At 48.1% G+C, this 19,703-nt stretch overlaps 1 protein-coding gene across 5 annotated transcripts in view; it reads left to right on the top strand.

The window, feature by feature from the left end:
• Positions 1 to 19,703, top strand: part of GFPT1 (glutamine--fructose-6-phosphate transaminase 1) — a 235,941-nt gene that overhangs the window by 176,178 nt on the left and 40,060 nt on the right. For all 5 annotated transcript variants that reach the window (XM_069618891.1, XM_069618893.1, XM_069618892.1 and 2 more), the window contains 2 exons: positions 6,222 to 6,342; positions 18,084 to 18,241. In XM_069618891.1, the coding sequence (XP_069474992.1) occupies positions 6,222 to 6,342; positions 18,084 to 18,241 (279 nt within the window). The remainder of the gene's footprint in view (positions 1 to 6,221; positions 6,343 to 18,083; positions 18,242 to 19,703) is intronic.

Below are 19,703 nucleotides of genomic sequence, written 5' to 3'. Positions count from 1 at the left end.
GCCCATACCTCACTTCCTCTAGTAGGAACAATATCTCCCTATTGGACTCAGTACTAGACTTGCACATGTCCCTGGTGAGGGCACCCAACAGGAATTACAGGCTACTGGCACCCAGTCACGCCTGCACGGCCAGATGTGCGAGGACTCTTGCAGGGAAACAGGGTGCTCTGACCGACTGTCCCCTCAGGGGGCTTAATCGCCCTTTATGTTCCTGATGAGCGCTTTGGTTAGCTGAACCAGGTGAGGGGGGACAATCCAAAATACTAGGGGCTTCAAATCTGAATTGGAGGTTCCAACTCCTCCTATTTGTCCCTGTGCCATTTTTAGGAAATCTGCAGTAATTGCAGATAAAGTGAAACATCAGGCCGAGTTTCCATGGCGCCACAGCTAAAGGTGTATGCTGGGTCTGATTCGGAAGGCCTCTTTGTTCCACCCCCCCCCCCTTCCCCCAAACCCCTCTGGCATGCCATACTTTGGTGGAGAAATGCCTTCATTGGTCAGGTCCAATTCTGCTTCCATTGAAAATAAGCTATTTGAGGCCATTTTGCCAGAGAGACTCACAGCGTTCTGTCTAAGCTGGGATTAGTTCCGTCACCAATGTTTTGTGAGAGGCACTGCTTAACACTGTCTCTAACGTACTTTACAATTTCACAGTACCTCTGGTCGAAATCCATATGCTTTCTTAAATAGCCCGGCCGTGACTAGCAGCCTTGACCAAAGACCGAGCACCTACACACACTCCCCCTGCTTCTGAGAAAGACTGGAAGCTCTTTTGTTCGGTTTTGGTGTTTTGCTGGGCCCACCTTTGGCACTCGGACACGCTATGTGCACATACATATGGCTTGAAGCCCTCTATGCTAGTGCGAGGAGTTGACGAGTTTAAAAGATGTTGCGTTTTGTAAAAAGGCACATTTGCTGAAATGTGTAGATGAGAAAGATTTGGCTTACCCAACCACGAGCTTGACAAATGACCAGGCTGCGTGAGCCTACTGCGAAATGCATGGCCAAGCGAGCTACAAATTGGTGTCGGGCACGGCTGAGTTCTTTTGCTTGACCCAGGAAGCTCAATGCAGAATCTGGATTTTCTCTGATGCAAAGGTCAGTGATTTCATGCCAGTGCCGATGAGTTACTGCACTAGTGCAAGATGTGAGAAGAGCTTAACATTTCAATCAGTTCCTTCTGCTTGGCCCTTTCACTGGAATAGATTAGCTCTTTGCAAGGTCAATTGCTCTAATTGAAATGCCCACTCCTGGAAAAAAAAGGACATTTTCCAAGGTACATTTTACCAACCGTAGGGAGAATGGAACTGGGGCATAATTGAAAGTACTCCCTTCTTTCTTGAACTGTCATAGCCATCTACTGTCCCTGTTATTGCCGCCCAGAGCATACTGACGCTCACTCGCAGGTGGAGAGCAGACTGAGATATGGGGGTCGAGCGGTTAAGCAGGACCATGAGATTTGGCAGTCATCACTCCACAGCTTCGGTATCCCTACATATTATCCCCACCAAAAATATCGCCTTACTTATGGTCTTTGTCTCGCCATAGGCGATATTTTTTGGGTGGGAAATTTGTGGGAGCAGGGGTTTTGGGGGTGTCCCCCGCAAATTTAAAAATATTGCAGGGGTTGCACGTGTGTCCCTCGCAGGGTCCATGGCTCAATATCGGCACAAAAATATGGCAATATTTTTGTATCGCAATATTTTTGCTGGGATATTAACATATGGAACCCCAGCTTCTAAGTTTGGACTTGTTGTTACCTCCTTAAAAATCCCAGGATGCCTCTAAATTTTTCGGACACGCCAGTCATGATCTTGCAGAAGTCCAGCTGATTGCAGGAATGTTAAATGTTGCGCACCGTCACCAACGGAGTTGGTCCCCAGGTGCCTTGGTGGATCTGTAAAACAAGAAGGCGGGCGGGGTTGGGTTTGTCGGGAGAAGAGGGAGTAGGAGAGTTGCGGAGGTTGTATGCCGTTGGTGGCTTCAGTTCTGTATACACTGTGCGCTGAGCTTTGTAAGTATTGTTCCAGGGTGAGAATTAATTACTACGTTGAACCGTTTTGATGCTATCGGCTTTCCTTTTGTTTCTTTCCCTGCATGCCACTTGCCTACAACTGCCGAGATCAGAGTAAGGCAAAGTGCAGCTGTACTTGTGCCAAAATGTCGTTGAGGGAGGTTTATATTTGGTTGCTCTCTACCTTTCATGGGTTGAATTTCATTAAAATAAAATGTTAAACACACCTTGGAGCCGCCAGGGGGCAGTGCGTTCCAAATGAATTCCTCCGACTGCCGTCATCTTTAAATGTGTTCGTTCTGCCAAAGTCTTCTGCAGATCAAAGTTTTTTGCAAGATTTTTGCAGCTTAGGTTACCTGAGGCCATCAAAGGTGTAGTTCTTGAGTATGAGGCCATTCTCAACTTTGGCGTCATAACGATTTAAAAAAAAAATGCGTACCCACTTTGACACTTTTAACTTGCATGAATATGGAGGGCCTCCCTTTACATACCTTAATTTATGTCTGCCAGAAACGTGGGAGCGAGGTTCTTCATGAAAGCCTGCACGCAGCATGTTTGTTAAGAGGGCCTTTTCCTTGCCACAGGTCCACACTTAATTCCGAGTTGTGACGCATTTTCTTTTCGACCTGTCGTCCTCACTTGCACTGCAGTAGCAGGGGCGCAACGAAACCTACATTTCGGTGGGGGGTAACTGGTGACGGGAGGGGCCACTTTAGAAAATGGGCATGGCATACTTTCAGGCTCCACCCCCTCTGTTCTACACCAAGGGTTGTGTGGCATGGGGCCCAAGTATCAAATTGTAGCAGCCGAGCATTACACAAAGGCGCACACACAATTACACATTCATTCATTTAAACATCCGATTTACCATAAACCCGCTCATTTACATCACGCCCAGCTCCCCATGCATCATACACTCATTCACACACACACCCATTCACACATACACACTCCTTGCACACATGCATACATTCACAATGAGCTAATATGCACTGCTAGTTTCAGGAAAGGCTTCCCTAACCTCTCTGCCTAACAAGAAGCACGTGTGCACATCAGCCCCTTCCCCTCAGATGTGAGAGAACACACAATGTTCGCACACATCCGCGGGGAGGGGGCTGATCTGTCCATTTGATTTTTGTTGTGCAGAGGTGAGGGAAGCCTTACTTGAAACGAGCAGCTTTAAAGTTTTGTTGCGTTTGTTCAGAAAAATGTATTTGCACAAACACAGTAAAACGTTAACATCGTCTGTTTCAAGATAAGCCTCTTCCCTCTCTGACTAACAGAAAAGTATGGCCCGCAACGCCATTGAGCTAATCGGGCTTCAGCCCCGTCCCTTGGCTCACATTTGAAGGGGGTGGGGGGCTGAAGCCTGATTAGATCAATGGCGATGCGCGCCTCTGCAATACCCCGGCGCCAGTACCTTAAGTGGCCTGCAGACTGGAGCATGAGCTCTTAGGGGGAGTGGCCTTCTTCTTCTTCTTAATTAACGAACGCGTGGGCGGACCCACGCAGGCGCTTCCCCATCCTAAAGGATGATGTGCACCACTTTCACCAATCAACACACAGGCCACACTTCCACACAGACCACCCGCAACCCCACCGCAAACAACCACACCCCACCAATCCACACCAACAGACACTACACCCCAAACTCACACCACCCAGCGAGCCCGGAGACCGGCGCGCAGACCCGCGAGACCCCAGCCCGTACGCCTACACATGCGCTTCAGGTGAGGCACCGCGCGCTGCCGCCAACCCACCGCGACCAACCCGAGCGACACCCACACTCGCACACGAACCTCCAGCCACAAACAACCACTACCCCAAAACAACACCAGCCACCTGCAACCCCACCGCAAACAACCACACCCCACCAATCCAACACCAGCCACCCGCAATCCCACCGCAAACAACCACACCCCACCAATCCACACCAACAGACACTACACCCCAAACTCACACCACCCAGCGAGCCCGGAGACCGGCGCGCAGACCCGCGAGACCCCAGCCCGTACGCCTACACATGTGCTTCAGGCGAGGCACCGCGTGCTGCCGCCAACCTACCGCGACCAACCCGAGCGACACCCACACTCGCACACGAACCTCCAGCCACAAACAACCACAACCCCAAAACAACACCAGCCACATGCAACCCCACCGCAAACAACCACACCCCACCAATCCAACACCAGCCACCCGCAATCCCACCGCAAACAACCACACCCCACCAACAGACACTACACCCCAAACTCAAACCACCCAGCGAGCCCGGAGATCGGCGCGCAGACCCGCGAGACCCCAGCCCGTACGCCTACACATGCGCTTCAGGCGAGGCACCGCGTGCTGCCGCCAACCCACCGCGACCAACCCGAGCGACACCCACACTACCACACGCACCTCCAGCCACCAAACCACAAACAACCACCACCCCCAATCCAACACCACCAGCCACCCTACCACAAACCACACCCAGCCAATCCACACCAACAGCCACCCTACCACAAACAAAAGCCCCCCACCAACTCACTCCCCGACCCCAGCTCCGCTACTCCCGCCACTACCAATCGCAACCGCCATCCGCGCAACACCTCAACAGCCCAACCACCGACCCGAAACACGCCGACCGCACTCCAACATTCAATCCCCAAACCCCCGGGGGCCCGCACTCCGTCTGCCGCCTCCGAAACCCAAGGCCCCGAAGCGCCACGAACTGTGTGCGCCCCGCTACAGTCCGCCTGCGTTAGTCCCAATCGGGGCGTGGCCTGGCAGGGGGTCGGCACCTCAATTAAGAGGCAACACTTCCCTCACCTGAATGCAGCCTGTTAGGCCACGCCCCCGCAAGAGCCCAGGCTCGATTTTGCAAAAGGGCCGGGGCTGTGGCCTGACTGCCAGCATTCAGGTCAGGTAAGTGTTGACTTGGCTTTTAATTGCGGTGCTAAAAACGGTGCTGGCCCCCTTGTCAGGCACCCCTTTCACTACAGATCGTAGCCCTGTCACCTGGGGTGCATCTTTAATGAAAGGGGTGACACAATCAAAAGGCAAGGCTTTTTTTGTGAAGGCTGAAACTATCGCACAAAAGCTTCAGGCTTTACAAAAGAATCATCACTTTTTAACCGAGTAACCAACCCCTCTGTCCATCTCTAATGAAAGGGGTAGCTGGCAGCAGATTCGGCACGACAAACCGAAGGTGAGACTTTTTATTTTCTTCAAAAGCCTGAAGCTCTTGCTTAGACGCGAGAGCTTCAGGCATTAGAAAAAAAGCCTTGCCTGGTGGGCTGCGGTTAGCAGGGAACTTAAGGGGGCCCGGGCATGGCCCCGTGTTAGACAGAATTTTCAGAGCGTGCTGGGTGCTAGGCCTTGGCTAACCCTGACTCACTTAAAGCCCTGCCTGGCACAAACTCTCCATACATTGTATGCCAACAGAGGTTTAGGCTTTGCCTTCCAAGATAAAAGTTAATTAGGATGACACACAGTGACTCATCAATTTTTCCTCTCCAAACACATCAAACTCATTAAGGTATATTTGGGAACATCACGAAGCAGGCTCGAAATAGTGAAGCAGGCTTTGACTTCTGTTGCTTCTGCTGCATTGCCAGAAATTTGAAAGCCTGTCTTCGTACAGTTATTCATTTTATTTTTTGTCTCCCACATTTTCTTCACACTCACATTAGCAATGGGACGTCGTGGCATTGGTTCCAGAAGGTGGAACTGTGTTGAACGAGATGAGCACGTTGCGTTTTCCCAAATTAAGCTTGTTAGAAAAAATCTCCAAATATCTTGAACCTGAACTTCCTCTCTGTGCTGCTGCAAATGAATCCCATAGTGCTTTCGGAATTTAAAAAGTGAATTAAAGGCAATCGGTTGGTAGAAAATGTATAGTGAGGCATTAGAAGCGGGCGAGAACTGACTGCGGCACCAATACCAGGAACATAGCTGGATGGCTCTGCGTATAAAGGGATTTGAAAGGGCATGCACAGTCTCCAATATCTACCTTATACGGTATACCCTCAGGCTTATTTTTCCTTCCTCCCTGTGCCTGTTTTTATGCTACTGGACTCCATGCAACCCTTAGGCAAACGCCATCAAATTTCCCCATGCCTTTGCCCCTTTTGTATAGAGAGCAGTTATTACGCTTTATCTTGTTCCTCGTGATGCCATGGCCCCGCTTCCTCTTAAGTTCTAACCAGGCCCTTCTGTACTTCTCCAGACCCGCCAAGTTCTTGAGGAGTTGACGGAACTTCCTGTAATGGTTGAGCTGGCCAGCGACTTTTTGGACAGGAACACACCTGTATTCCGAGATGATGTCTGTTTTTTCATCAGCCAATCAGGTGAGTGGCAGAGAACATGTGTTCTATCCACAACAGTGAAACATTGAATTCCTATTTGTTTTTTAAAAACATTTAACACTTTTTAGAAACCTTCAAAGCAGACTCAATTGTATTTGTGACCAAATGCCACTTATCGGCACAGAGTAACAATATAAACTACAGTTCTCTATTTACATGTACAACATTGAATGTGTGCAATTTTAACTTTGACTGTAGTTTGTATCTGCCTTTCAGTCACCTTGCATCGGCTGACACTGAGGCCCTGATTCTCAGAGTGTTTTCGAATGGGGATTTGCCATTATAAAACGCTTCCGTGAATTAGGCCCTGAATCTTTCCTATTTCCAACAAGAAATAGGATGCATAGAGCTGCCAACAAATGGTTTTAAAGGCAGACATACCAACCCTTAAGTGTCCATGTAGTTTTTTGTTAGAAAAGTAATTTTGGGCAATTAAGTCATGTCTGTTTGCATAAGCATACTGGTGCTGCATATTTCAAACTACCACAGGTTAATCCTCTGGACAGTTTAAATTGGGAACGGGCTAAGTGTGTATAGGCGCGTTATAAATGCCATATCATGTCATATCATATCTAAGTAGCTTTCTGAACTGAGCATCTGTTGAGGTATGTTGGAGAATTTCAAGCTAACAAGTGTAGCACTTTTGGTTGAAAGCACAGCATTTGTCTGAGCAGGTGTAAGATGAACAGGATATTAGTGGGGTTGGGTGCACTTTCTTCTAAAGTGCTCTGTTGAGTCTACGAGGAGCAATGCATCGCAGATTCTATACCCACCAGGAATCCCCTCCACATCTCTACTGCCTGACTCTCTTTAAGAGAAAACTAGAATGTTTTCCGGTTGTTATTCCTTCTCAGCTGGTTGGAAATGCCTCCCTCCAAAGGCTTCTCACACTTGAATGTTTCTGGGTACCAAGCATGAGCGGGCCTTCTGGCCACCTTGTCATTTCCCACATTTTGTCTTTTTCCGGATCTATGTGATTATTGCCAAATTTACCCTTTTACTGCATATATATGCGGGTCGGGGGTACCTCTGCCATTTTTATTAACATACCTCACCATATATATATTTCTGATGTTTGTTAATCTGCTTAGAATCACATGCTGTGCATAGGTCCGACATCCAGTGGTCACTGCGGAGTATTGCATTTTGTTTTTCGTAGTCGAAAAGGGGACGTCGACAAGGCGTGTCTGTAACACTATCCCTATAGTGACGTGCGTTGTACCCACAATCCCCCACGCGTCGAGGTCCCTCAGATTGTTTTTTTCCGCCCAGCTTATGGTCGCCTTACGCGGAGCTCCTAGAGAGACATTGCAAAACAATTACTACGGACCTCGGTCCTTAATATATACTTATTATAAAGATCCCTCCCCTCGACGTTAGCTGTGAAGCTGTTTCTCCGCCGTGCAAGTTTTCGACGGAGAGGAAGAGACGGAGGAGATCCCTCGGCGCTGCCGAACACGTGGCCAGGCCTCGCCGGCCAACATACAGTAGGGAGAGTGGGGGTTCGAACTTTTATCTTCTCGTCGAGAATGTCTTTCTTTCTCCCCTATCTTTCCCTTGGGGTTGTTATCACCAGTTTTTATTGCCTCAGCTATGGAGAGGACACCTTTTAAGTTTTGCCCACGCTGTAGGGGCAAATACACTTGGAAGGACAAACACAAGCTCTGTAATCGTTGCTTGCCCCTCGATCATAAAGAGGACAGCTGCGCGGCCTGTAAGCTCTTGAAACCAAGAACACTTAAAGAACGGAAAGTTAAGAGGTGGGCGGACTACGCTATGTCGAAGTCAGTTTCCTCACCCGCTGCCGCTGTTACAGAAAGTGACGAGGAGGGTGATAACTCGACGTCCGTTACGGAAGTCATTAACCCCCAGAAGGAGCGCTCGCGCTCCTCGACGTCCGTCCCCGGCCCCGACGGGCTCGGCTCATGCCCTGCTTATGGGGATGAACACCCCGGCGACAAGGACGCACACAGACCCCATAGGCCTAAGCACACAACCCACGGCTCTTCTTCGTCGAGGACGAAGGATCCACCAGCGCCGAAGGGGACGCAGGGCACTCCGGCGTCGACCTCAGTCCGCAAGGGTCTCAAGCCCCACCCGCAAACGCAGCCGCGACCAGCGATTGGGCTTTCATCTAACACGGGCGCTACCTCAAAAACATCCGACGTAACGCTCCATAGAGCGGCCGTCGAAAAACAACGCGCAGCGCAGGCAACGCCGACTCCAGAACCCTCGACTGACGAACTCGTCGTCGAGAGTCTGGCGAGAATTGTTTCCGAGGATAAACGTAAGCGGACGACGAAACAGACGTCGAATACCGCACCCAAGGAAATAGAAACGCCGAAAAAGCACAAGAGTAGCCAGGAACTGCCCCATTCATCTAAAGGCACTTCTGAACTACCGGAGGGCTTTTCTGAGGGCGACGGAAACCTTTCGTCGACGACGTGGGAGCGTTCGAAGCGTTTTGAAGGTGATAACACTGATTTCCCCCCTCTAGACTATTCAGGGGTTCCCCATGAGACCATGGAAAGACTCCATTCTTGTATGGAAAAGATGGAGAGGTTTTTGGGTAGCCAAAACCCACCCACACCCAAAAGACCAAGAGAATGGACCCAGGATGACCCTAGGGTCAAGATTCCTAGGCTGTTTCCCCCTTCTACAGATGCATATGACCTCACTGAAGAGGAGCAATACCTCCAGGAAGATGAGGAGTGTTTAGGTGGAGAGGAAGAACATGAGGAGGAGAGGTTTGAGGAAGACCCTTACACTAGCGCAGGAGCTTTTGAGGAAGATACAGCTACCTCACAGCCCTGGCACTCCCCATCAGTGCAGCCTTGGCAATCCCCATCAGTGCACTCAGACCCTGATGTCTTTCACCCTTCTCCTCCCAAGGACTCACCTATTGGGAACACCTCCCCCATAGATGACCAGCCTTCACTTAATGCACTATTGCGCAATGCAGCAGCGCATTTTGAAATAGACACAGGGGAGACTCTTCCGGACATAGACTTTGTAGAAAAAGTTATTAAAGAAAAAGCCCCGGTCAGTCAGTCCATTCCGCTCCTGGCTTCTATAAGGAGAAGAATAACTCCTTCCCTTTCCAATCCGGCCTTAGTCAGAGGGGTCAACCCTCGGATAGAAAAGCTCTTCAGCCCTTCGTCTTCTGACCCTTTGTACATCAGGGGACATTCTATTCCGGACTCTCTGGTAGTTACTAACGCAAGAAAGAGAGCGGGGGTACCACTATCTACTAGTGAGGCACCACCTGACAAAGAGGGCAAGAAGCTCTATGCACTTGGGAAGAGAATCACAACCTCCGCCGCCTTCTCAACTAGGATTGCGAATAACAATTCCCTATTAGCTAGCTACGCAGATGCACAGTGGAGCAAGCTGCGCAGCGAAGCAGAGGACGCACCAGAACCCCTGCGTTCACGCCTGTTGGCTACTATATCAGAGGGAACTCTTGTAAACCAGGGCATCGTAAAGAACTCCTTGGATGCCGCAGAGACAGCTGGACGTTCCCTGGTTCAGGGAATACTTCTCAAACGCCATGTCTGGCTGCGCAATTCGGGATTTAAGCCAGAAACCCAGGCTTCCCTAATAAATAAGCCCATAGAGCAAACACATCTGTTTGGGAAAGCAGTTGATGAGGCCCTAGAACATGCGAAGGAGTTTGATACCATCAAGACTCTTGACCAAATTTCTAGGCCACCTAACAGACGCAGCTATGGCAATAGACGCTCCTTTCGTGGCCAACGCCAGCAGCAAAGCCAACAACAATTTTACTCTGCTACCAACTGGCCCTCTAACCAAAGCACCCAGTTCAGTCAAAGAGGCCAACGTCGTGGCAAAGGAAGAGGGCGCGGCTCCAGTCCAAAAGGCCCCACGACCAATACCAACAAATGACCCAAAGATTCGGGTCCCCTCCCATGCATCACCGGTCGGGGGCCGGCTAACATCGTTCCTTTCAGCATGGGAGGGAATAACGTCAGACCGCTGGGTATTATCCACCATAGCCCACGGATACTGCATCGAATTCAACGGTTCCCCAAAATACAGACCCCCACGGAACCGGCGCATGACACCGGAACACCTCACTATTCTTCTTCAAGAAGAAGAAGAGCTACTGAAAAAAGAAGCTATAGAGGCTGTCCCCCTATCGCAGGTAACAGAAGGTATTTATTCAGTGTACTTCCTTGTACCCAAAAAGGATTTAACCATGCGCCCTGTATTAGATCTGCGTCCAGCGAACAATTTTGTCAAACCCCAAATGTTTCGTATGGTAACCTTGCAGGATGTAATCCCACTGTTATTACAGGGGGATTACATGACAACACTAGACATGAAAGATGCATACTTTCAAATTAAATGTTGCCAGCGCACAGAAAATACCTCAGGTTCAAGATAGAGAACAAACACTACCAGTTCAGAGTACTACCCTTCGGGATAGCATCTGCACCAAGGGTATTTACGAAAGTACTGGCAGTGGCAGCGGCCCACCTGCGCAGGCTATCCATCCCGGTATACCCTTACCTCGACGACTGGCTCATAACAGGGGATTCTTACGAAACATGCTTCTCCAATACCCAAAGGACCGTAGACCTTTTGTCCCAACTGGGCTTCTCCATCAACGAAAAGAAGTCCAGCTTAGACCCCAGCCAAATCAAACAATTCCTAGGGGCTCTAATTCGAACAAAGGACGGCCTCATCTTCCCCTCCAACGAGAGGGTCCAAAACATGCTGTTTCAGATCCCCCATTATGTGGCAGGTCGAGAGGTTACGGTACGCAAAGCAATGCGTTTGCTAGGGATGATGGCGTCATGTATTTATTTGGTACCTCACGCGCGCCTGCGCATGCGCCCAATGCAAGAGTGGCTCTACAGCCAGTGGTGTCAGGCCAGCGGACAATGGGACGATCTAGTGGTGGTCTCGCAGGCCTTGGTTCTCTCGCTACGGTGGTGGACAAAGGAAAACCTGTTATTAGGGAAAACTTTTGCCACACCCGCAGTGGAAGCCACTCTAACCACAGACGCATCCCTTACAGGATGGGGGGCTCACCTATCCCATCAGACTGCTCACGGAGTGTGGACTCCGAGCTTAGCATCCAAACATATAAACCTGCTGGAACTATTAGCAGTGTTCAAAGCACTGAAAGCCTTTCAGGAACACTTACAAGGAAAGACAGTGATGGTCCTCACAGACAGCACCACAGCCATGTACTATCTCAACAAGCAAGGGGGCACTCTCTCTCCAGGGCTGTCCAAGCTGTCCCAGAATATATGGAAGTGGGCTCTCAAACACAACATGTTCCTACTATCACAACATGTACCAGGGGAACTCAATCTGCTAGCAGACAAACTCAGCAGAGACTTCCCCCTACCCAAAGAGTACGAATGGCAATTGCAAAAAGACATCGTCTTAAACGTCTTCACGCAATGGGGTTTCCGGAAATAGACCTGTTCGCAACCCTGGAGAACTCACAATGCCAAAGTTACGCCTACAGGTACCCCCAGAACCAGTCCAAGGGGAACGGTCTGTTGATTCAATGGTCAGGGAAATTTGTTTACGCCTTTCCCCCCGACTCCCCTCCTCAACAAGGTGGTGCACAAGATGCACCAAGAGCAGGTGACCATGATACTAGTGGCCCCAATGTGGGCCCGGCAGTCATGGTTCGCTCACTTGATGGAGATGTCCCTATCCCCCCCAATGAAACTTCCTTGCCCGTACAACATGCTGTCACAAGACAAGGGCAGGACACTGCATCCATGCCCTCAGACCATGAACTTAGCAGCCTGGCTCCTGAGATCATAGAATTTGGACATTTACATCTCCCTCAGAGATGTATGGACATCCTCAGGGAAGCCAGAAAACCTAATACTCGCCACTGCTATTCTAGCAAGTGGACAAGATTTGTCATCTGGTGTAGAAGTAAGAACATCAACCCGGTTGACTGCTCTGCCACTAACATTATTCTGTACTTGACCCATTTACTGGATTCAGGTCTAGTGTTTAATTCCATTAAAGTCCACCTAGCGGCACTTTCTGCATACACCACTTCCCAACTTAGTGTCGTGGTGGAAGATACCAGTTATAAAGGCCTTCATGGAAGGGGTAAAGAGAATACACCCCCCAATAGCTAGCCCAGCTCCCGGATGGGACTTAAACGTGGTACTTTCTAGACTCATGGGCACTCCTTTCGAACCCATGCACAAGGCAACTCTTAAATACCTCACTCTTAAGACTGCTTTCCTAATAGCTATCACCTCCATTAGGAGAGTAAGTGAACTACAGGCTCTTTCTGTATTAGACCCCTTCGTATCAGTTCACAAGGATAAGGTGGTTCTTCGCACACACCCAAGGTTTGCACCAAAATTCATCTCTAAATTTCATGTAAACCAATCTATAGAACTACCAACGTTCTTTCAAAACCCTTCCAACTTGGGAGAAAAAAGTCTGCATACACTAGATGTACGCAGAGCTGTCATGTTCTACATGGAAAGAACCAGATCACTGAGAAAGACTAATCAGTTCTTTGTCTCGGTGGCAGCAGGAAGAGAAGGAGATGCAGTCTCTAAGTCCACTATATCTAGATGGATTGTACAATGCATCACTCTCTGTTACACTCTTGCTAAGAGAGAACTACCCTTCAAGCCAAGAGCACATTCCACTCGAGGCACTGGGGCATCCATAGCATTCATTGCAAATGTTCCCCTTGAGTCCATCTGCAAAGCGGCTACCTGGAGTTCTGTGCACACCTTTACAAAACACTACTGTCTAGATGCACACTCAAGATCTGACTCCCAGGTGGGACAGGCAGTATTAAGACATCTTTTCTCTACTGTTCCTTCTCATAACCCACCGCCAACTCCGGGTACTGCTCGCTAGTCTATGCACAGCATGTGATTCTAAGCAGATTAACAAACATCAGAAGACAATGCATTACTTACCGTAAAAGCATTTCTGATGGTTGTATCTGCTTAGATTCACATGGGCCCACCCTTCCTCCCCGCTCGGATGGAAGGAACATAGACTTCCTTTTATATCTCTCTTTTCTGTACTCACTCACGTCTAGAAGGCTCCCTCAGGGCAGAAAAATACAAACAGAGGGACCTCGACGCGTGAGGGATTGTGGGTACAACGCACGTCACTATAGGGATAGTGTTACAGACACGCCTTGTCGACGTCCCCTTTTCGACTACGAAAAACAAAATGCAATACTCCGCAGTGACCACTGGATGTCGGACCTATGCACAGCATGTGAATCTAAGCAGATACAACCATCAGAAATGCTTTTACGGTAAGTAATGCATTGTCATATATAGTAAAATGGGGCTTTCGGCATTTCAGGCCTCGAAATGTGTACATCCTTTTTTTTGGTATGGTTCCTTTTTTTCACCTATTGGTAGGGCACAGGGAAAGGTTTCTTCAGTTTCTCACTTTATTGAACTGTGCCTTTTTGTTTGCTGCCTCGCCTTCCTTGAAGGGGCATATTTTTGTTTTATTGCAATTGGTGCATTTTTTGCAAGATTGCCTCCCCCCCATGCATGCACTAACAGCTGAGGTCCAGCAATGCATCTGATGCAGTAGGAGGTTTTCGCGGATTCATTGTGGCATATCCTGTGTGTAAATTCCTGCATGTTCTGTGCCAAAATTGAACTGCGGTTGCCGAGTACCCATCTTTCATACTGAAAAAGGGACATGTATGGAAATGGCATCTTAGATTGTATCCCAGGACAAAGACCCTCACAATTACTAGGAATGCAGGATTTGGGTGGGGCACGGTGCCCGAATTGCCAAGGACTGTAGACATCAGTGAGAAGATCCCCCTCTTGTACTTCAGGTCCTTCGGTTGCCCACCTTCGGTAGCCCACTCGGGAACAGGGTACTCAGACCTGCCGTACCATGAACTTGTTCACCTCTGAAAGGCTTACACAGTACCGCAAAGAAGTGCTCCATTCTCTGTGACACCCCAAACGGGCGCGAAACACAATCCGGATCACCAAGCCAGATTCCCCAAGAAGGTAGAGAGGACTTTGCCCAGCTTCTATCAAAAAGCAGTTGAGTCCATCTCCATCCAGCGACCCAGTGTCAAGAAACTGGCATTGGTGATACCTTGGTACCAAAACACCCATCCCCATCTAAATTCCCCAAAAGCAGATTGGTGCACCGCTCAGAGGATCAGACCTGAAAACAGTGCTTTGTTTCTTCTTGAAAAGCATTCCCCAGTTCAGTGTCAGAGCCAACTCTGAGCCTTTTTCAATGTTGCAAGTGCAAGAAGATGCATTAAAAAATAGAACAGAAAAGAAACTCCATACCCATTCAAAACAACTACCATTTAGTCTGCCAGATTCAGCGTGATCAGTCAATGCAGATTTCTCTCCTCTGGTACTGGCAATTGTTTTACCCGGGCAAGCCACTAGAGGCAAGATCCCATTTATGTCATCTTACAATGTAGTAGTGGAATGAGCCCCTGCACAATTGCATTTTCCATGTGGCGCTCAACGATGTGGAGGGAAAGAATGTGGATGCAGGCCCATTAAGCAAACGGAGGATTAAATGCATAGGCTTTCTCCAATGCAGGGATTTCCCCCATGAATCAATGTGGAAGCAGCACCAGTGATGTGTCCAGATGATGCATTGTGCCGGAGAATAGGGAACCTGCCTCTCAGTGATGCTCACTTCGCAGCATAGTGGCACTGGAGGAAATGCATAAAGGAATTGCCCCAACTAGTCTGACTTACTAGACTGAGATTATTCTACTGGTTCCACTCTGGCCTCACCAGGTTAGGTCACCACTAGAACACACATCTGGGGCTTCCTCAAATGTACCACTCCCTCATCTTGCTTAGTTTGAGAGGATGGTTCCAAAAAATAAATCTATCCACTCGTAGAGATTTTCACAGAAAATATTTCACTATGTCTGTTGTCAGGAAGGACTCTTGCAGACAACTATATAACAAGTGGTTTATATTTTTCTACAGGGGGGTTCAGTCAGATACGTCTGTTAAGCACATGGTTAGAGGATGCACTCCCTACTCTCACGTGCCAGACATTCCCTTGATTCCTTTATGCAAGACCCTTTGGCTATACGTGCCTATTCTTTCCAAACCGACCACATGAACTCCTTTATTGAAAAACAAAGTGGTTAAAAGAGATTTTGTGGGTTTATTTCATGGTCCTCCACGTTTTTAGACCCCAGTCCCACAATGGAATGTATTGTACATTCTGGCTTCCATCATACCCAAGCCCTTTTTACTACTGGCATTGTGACCTGGATTTCTTTACATGGAAACCTGTTTTTCTAGTGTCTGTTTCTGCCAGGCCTGGAAACCTGCCCACCTTGTTGTCAGATGAGCCATGCATTATATTTCACAAGAACAATGGGATCTGAACAGTGATTTTGTTTTTTTCATTCCTTAGAGTTTATAAGGATTCCCACTTAATTCAGAAACTGATTTTTTGGGATTATGTACACAGCTCCATGCTTCTTTAAATGAACACTAGAATTTATCGGGAAAGAACCATTCCCATCATCATTGTGGAACACATGGTGGCCTTACCACTGTTAAAAAACCAAATGGGTAGTGTAAATGATGTGGCATTACCGGCACTCGCTTGGCAGTTGAGTCGGAACATGCAAGTCGGGTGCCAGGAACAGCTTGGCAGCAGGCACTGGGATACGCTTTGCAGTAATTACTAGGGCTGCATGGCGGCCACAGCAATGTGCCAGGGTTCAAGGTCAGCGTGTCGTGGGGTACACCTATCCCGGATTCACTGCGAGGTTTCAAAGATGCTTACATACTGCTGCAGTGGCTTTACGGTGGCTTTATTGCTTGACATGGATCTAGGGCCGAATGAACCACTTCTCTCCATTCAGAGATTACACTGTGTCTCTTGTAGCCCTGTAGGCCCAATGCCACAACAGCATTGCAGTAGGTTCAATGCCACGACAGCATTCCAGTAGGTTCAATGCCACGACAGCATTCCAGTAGGTTCAATGCCACGGCAGAATTCCAGTGAAACGGTGACCCTTTCATGTCTCATAGCCGGGGGTTGCTGTAAATAATGCCAGGGGGCAGGCTGGGCAGGAGGGGGATGTATCACACTGCTAGCTTATTGTTGCTGCCTGGTAGCTTCTTTGCTCTCTGCTGGATCAGTTGGAATGCCACAGAAAAACACAAGTTATTGTTTATGGCTTTCACGCTCTGGCGTTGGAGGAAGGGGGTGAAATGTATGGTAACAGCACGGCAGCCCTGAGCCATGGTAGGCCCGAGCGAAGCGAACGTCTGAGCCATTACCGGCCATGTCCGCCCCCCACTCCCCTGCCAGGGTTTGATGACGATTAACACCCCATGGTTCATCTGGGATGTGAATGGCTTTCTTTTTTTTCTTTCGGAGATTGACTGTCATAAGCAATGACAATCTCTGAAGGAAAAAAAAGAAACCAAGATGTCCGCCACCATAGGGAAAAGGGATTAATCCCTTTTCCATTTCTATGGCTGCCAGATTGGGAGGTGTGCCGGATCAGAACATAAAGCTCTGGTCCTGTCGGTAAGTGAGGGGGTGGGGGAAGACGTTTCAGTTTCGTTTGGCAGCTTGGTGATTGGGGGGAAACAGGGAGACACTCCCTGTTGCCTCCCCACATAACAAAACAAAAAACGGCACCTACCGGGGAAGGGCCTGGAACAGCGGGCGTAGAACGTTTATTCTCATCCACTTTTCCAGCCTCCCGATTGGCTAATGGCCATTCCCCCGGTGCGAATCTGCATTCTGGCTTTTTCCTTTGTTGGAACTTGCTTCTTCTGGAATTCTTATTTGTCTGGGACATTCAGCTTTGAATAGACTGTGTGGTTGTATGAAAGGGGACTCTCTGTCTACTTCCCTGAAGGGATAGGGCAACTTTGTCACACCCAGCCCCAGGCTTGCCCTACACTTGTGAATCTAATTAAATTAGAAGTGTTCAGCCTCCTCAGATGTATTGCACATTCCACCAGAACTATGACCGCATCAGTGGTATGCCAAAGACATGCACGTAATGCAGATATCTGGAAGACAACTGACACTGGCTATTCTCCATGCTTTTTTGTAAGCATTATTTTATTGAATGAATCCTATAGGAAAGATGATGCATTGGGCCAGTAATTCCAATAGAGTTGATTTATTAGACACCCTGGCCAGGGACAGCTTTTCTCATCCACCCAGAATTTCTAGCGTTGAAATCAGACTCTGAACCAGTAGGAAGGAAAGCAGCATGATTGAGTAAGCAAACCGTACCTTCACGGTGATCCGGCTACTCCTAATCTTTACACTCTATCCTCTGCAACACCATTGCATGCTAGAAAAATTATATCGGACCTGGTGATCAGATGTTGATGATCCAGGGTTGGAGGCAGTGCTTCTGCACATGATGGTTCGCACAAACGGGGCACCCAGCAAGACTTTTCGTGATCATGTCTTTTAGAATCTTTTTATTCGGTCCTTCCTATGGTGCAGGTATTCCCAACCAGTTGTGCAGGAAGGAGAGCAGGTACTTGGAGTACCGCAGACGCAGAGAATGTACTTTTACATTTTTATTTATCCTCTTTTCAGTGGAGATTTTAGTTGTCTTTTTGGGTTACAAGTAGGTATGTTTGGGGTAGTGGGTGCTCACCCCAGTTATCTGCCTGTGTTTTATCTTGCCATGTACTGCTTCGTGTGCTGCTACAATGCTTCTGTCATTCCAGGAGAGACTGCGGATACTTTGCTAGCCCTCCGATACTGCAAAGAGAGGGGAGCCTTGACTGTTGGGATAACCAATACCGTCGGCAGTTCTATATCCAGGGAGACTGACTGTGGTGTACATATCAATGCTGGCCCAGAGATTGGTGTTGCCAGCACAAAGGTAAGAGCCAGCTAGTAAGATATGCATCCTGCATTTTTTTTAAAAATTCAGAAATCATTGTCTGTTTTTTTTCAGGTTATTGCTTTATTTCATTGGAACAGTGATTATTCCTTGGCACAAGGAAGTATTGTGATCTCCTTTACTGTGTCTTTGAGGTTGTCTAGTTTTAAATCAGTGAAGTCAGACGCATGTTGAGGAAATCATTAGTGCTTCCATTTGCAACAGAGCCGTTTGGCGTAAGGACAAGACGTCTGGGAGATTGCCGGCCAATCTGGGATACTTCTGGTTGTACAACACTTAGTGGAGGTGTTGATCGAGGAAGGAAATGGTGCACTGGGCCTTTAATTGGATAAGATTTTCCATGATTGTCCTATCCGGCCCAGTTATGTGAAGTGATGCTTGCTTTAGGAACAGCTGTTCCTGTGCCTGTGTGTGCAGCAGTCTCCTTTTCTCCAGGGTGACTTCTCACCCAACCCCAAGACTGGAGTACCACAGACTCCAGAACCACCACTTGCTTGACCCTGTGAATGCGATCGCTCCTGACCATATAAATTCCTTTTGACTGATTCTGTTTGTGAGATACTCTTCAGGGTGTACGAGATACCCATGAGGTTGTTGGAGCATTTCGCACCATCACCTTTATGGCATGTGTAAGATAGAGGCCACATCTTACCTGCCTGTGTTTGACTGATCACAGCATTACATGTACAAATATAACTACACCGTGGGTATCAAGCCTACTCCTACCAAACCACTCTACTTTAACAAAAGACAATTTAAGGAATTATCCACCTTAAAATAACTCCCAGACAGAAAGACCAAAACCTTTCTCAGCACCAGTTGCTGATCTCTGGCTAGCATTGGAAACCTTGCATTTACCACCTCTACTTCCAACCAATCATTCACAAATTCTTCTTTTAAAGCATCAAACACAATTCTATGAATGGAAATGTATGGAAAAACCCTCCTGATGAACCAAATAATTTAATTTGGAGAAACACGTGTTGAGAGTAAAACAACAAAGTAAAACCAAAATAAACAAATTATTCATACAGCAAATGACATCAAGACCTTTCATTTGAATTTTAGAGGGCGCAGGCACAGGCGTTTTTCAGTTGTTCTAGTACTTTATTACACTGGGCAGCCACAGTGTTTAAACACCCAGCGTTGCAGCCCCTATAGATCCATTTGTAAGAACACAGACTTGACTCTTAAAATATATACTCGCCACAGGTTGTTCTACGGCTGCACTACTTTCTCTCATGTACAAATATAAGTAGTTGATTGTTACTACTTCCATTCATGGGCGTTCCTTGTGATGTTCCATGTTGTGATTTATGTATTACTAGTCCTATTCTTCTCTGGCCATGTGTCACATTTAGGTTCTGGTGAGTTCAGATGTGCATTTCTGTAACCTGCCTGGTCTTTCCTACCTATACATCATAGGTAAATATTTTCTCCG

The sequence above is a fragment of the Ambystoma mexicanum genome, chromosome 10 (genome assembly GCF_040938575.1).
Source record: "Ambystoma mexicanum isolate Mex_15411 chromosome 10, UKY_AmexF1_1, whole genome shotgun sequence".
Classification (NCBI taxonomy): domain Eukaryota; kingdom Metazoa; phylum Chordata; class Amphibia; order Caudata; family Ambystomatidae; genus Ambystoma; species Ambystoma mexicanum.
This window is presented reverse-complemented; position numbering and strand designations above follow the sequence as displayed.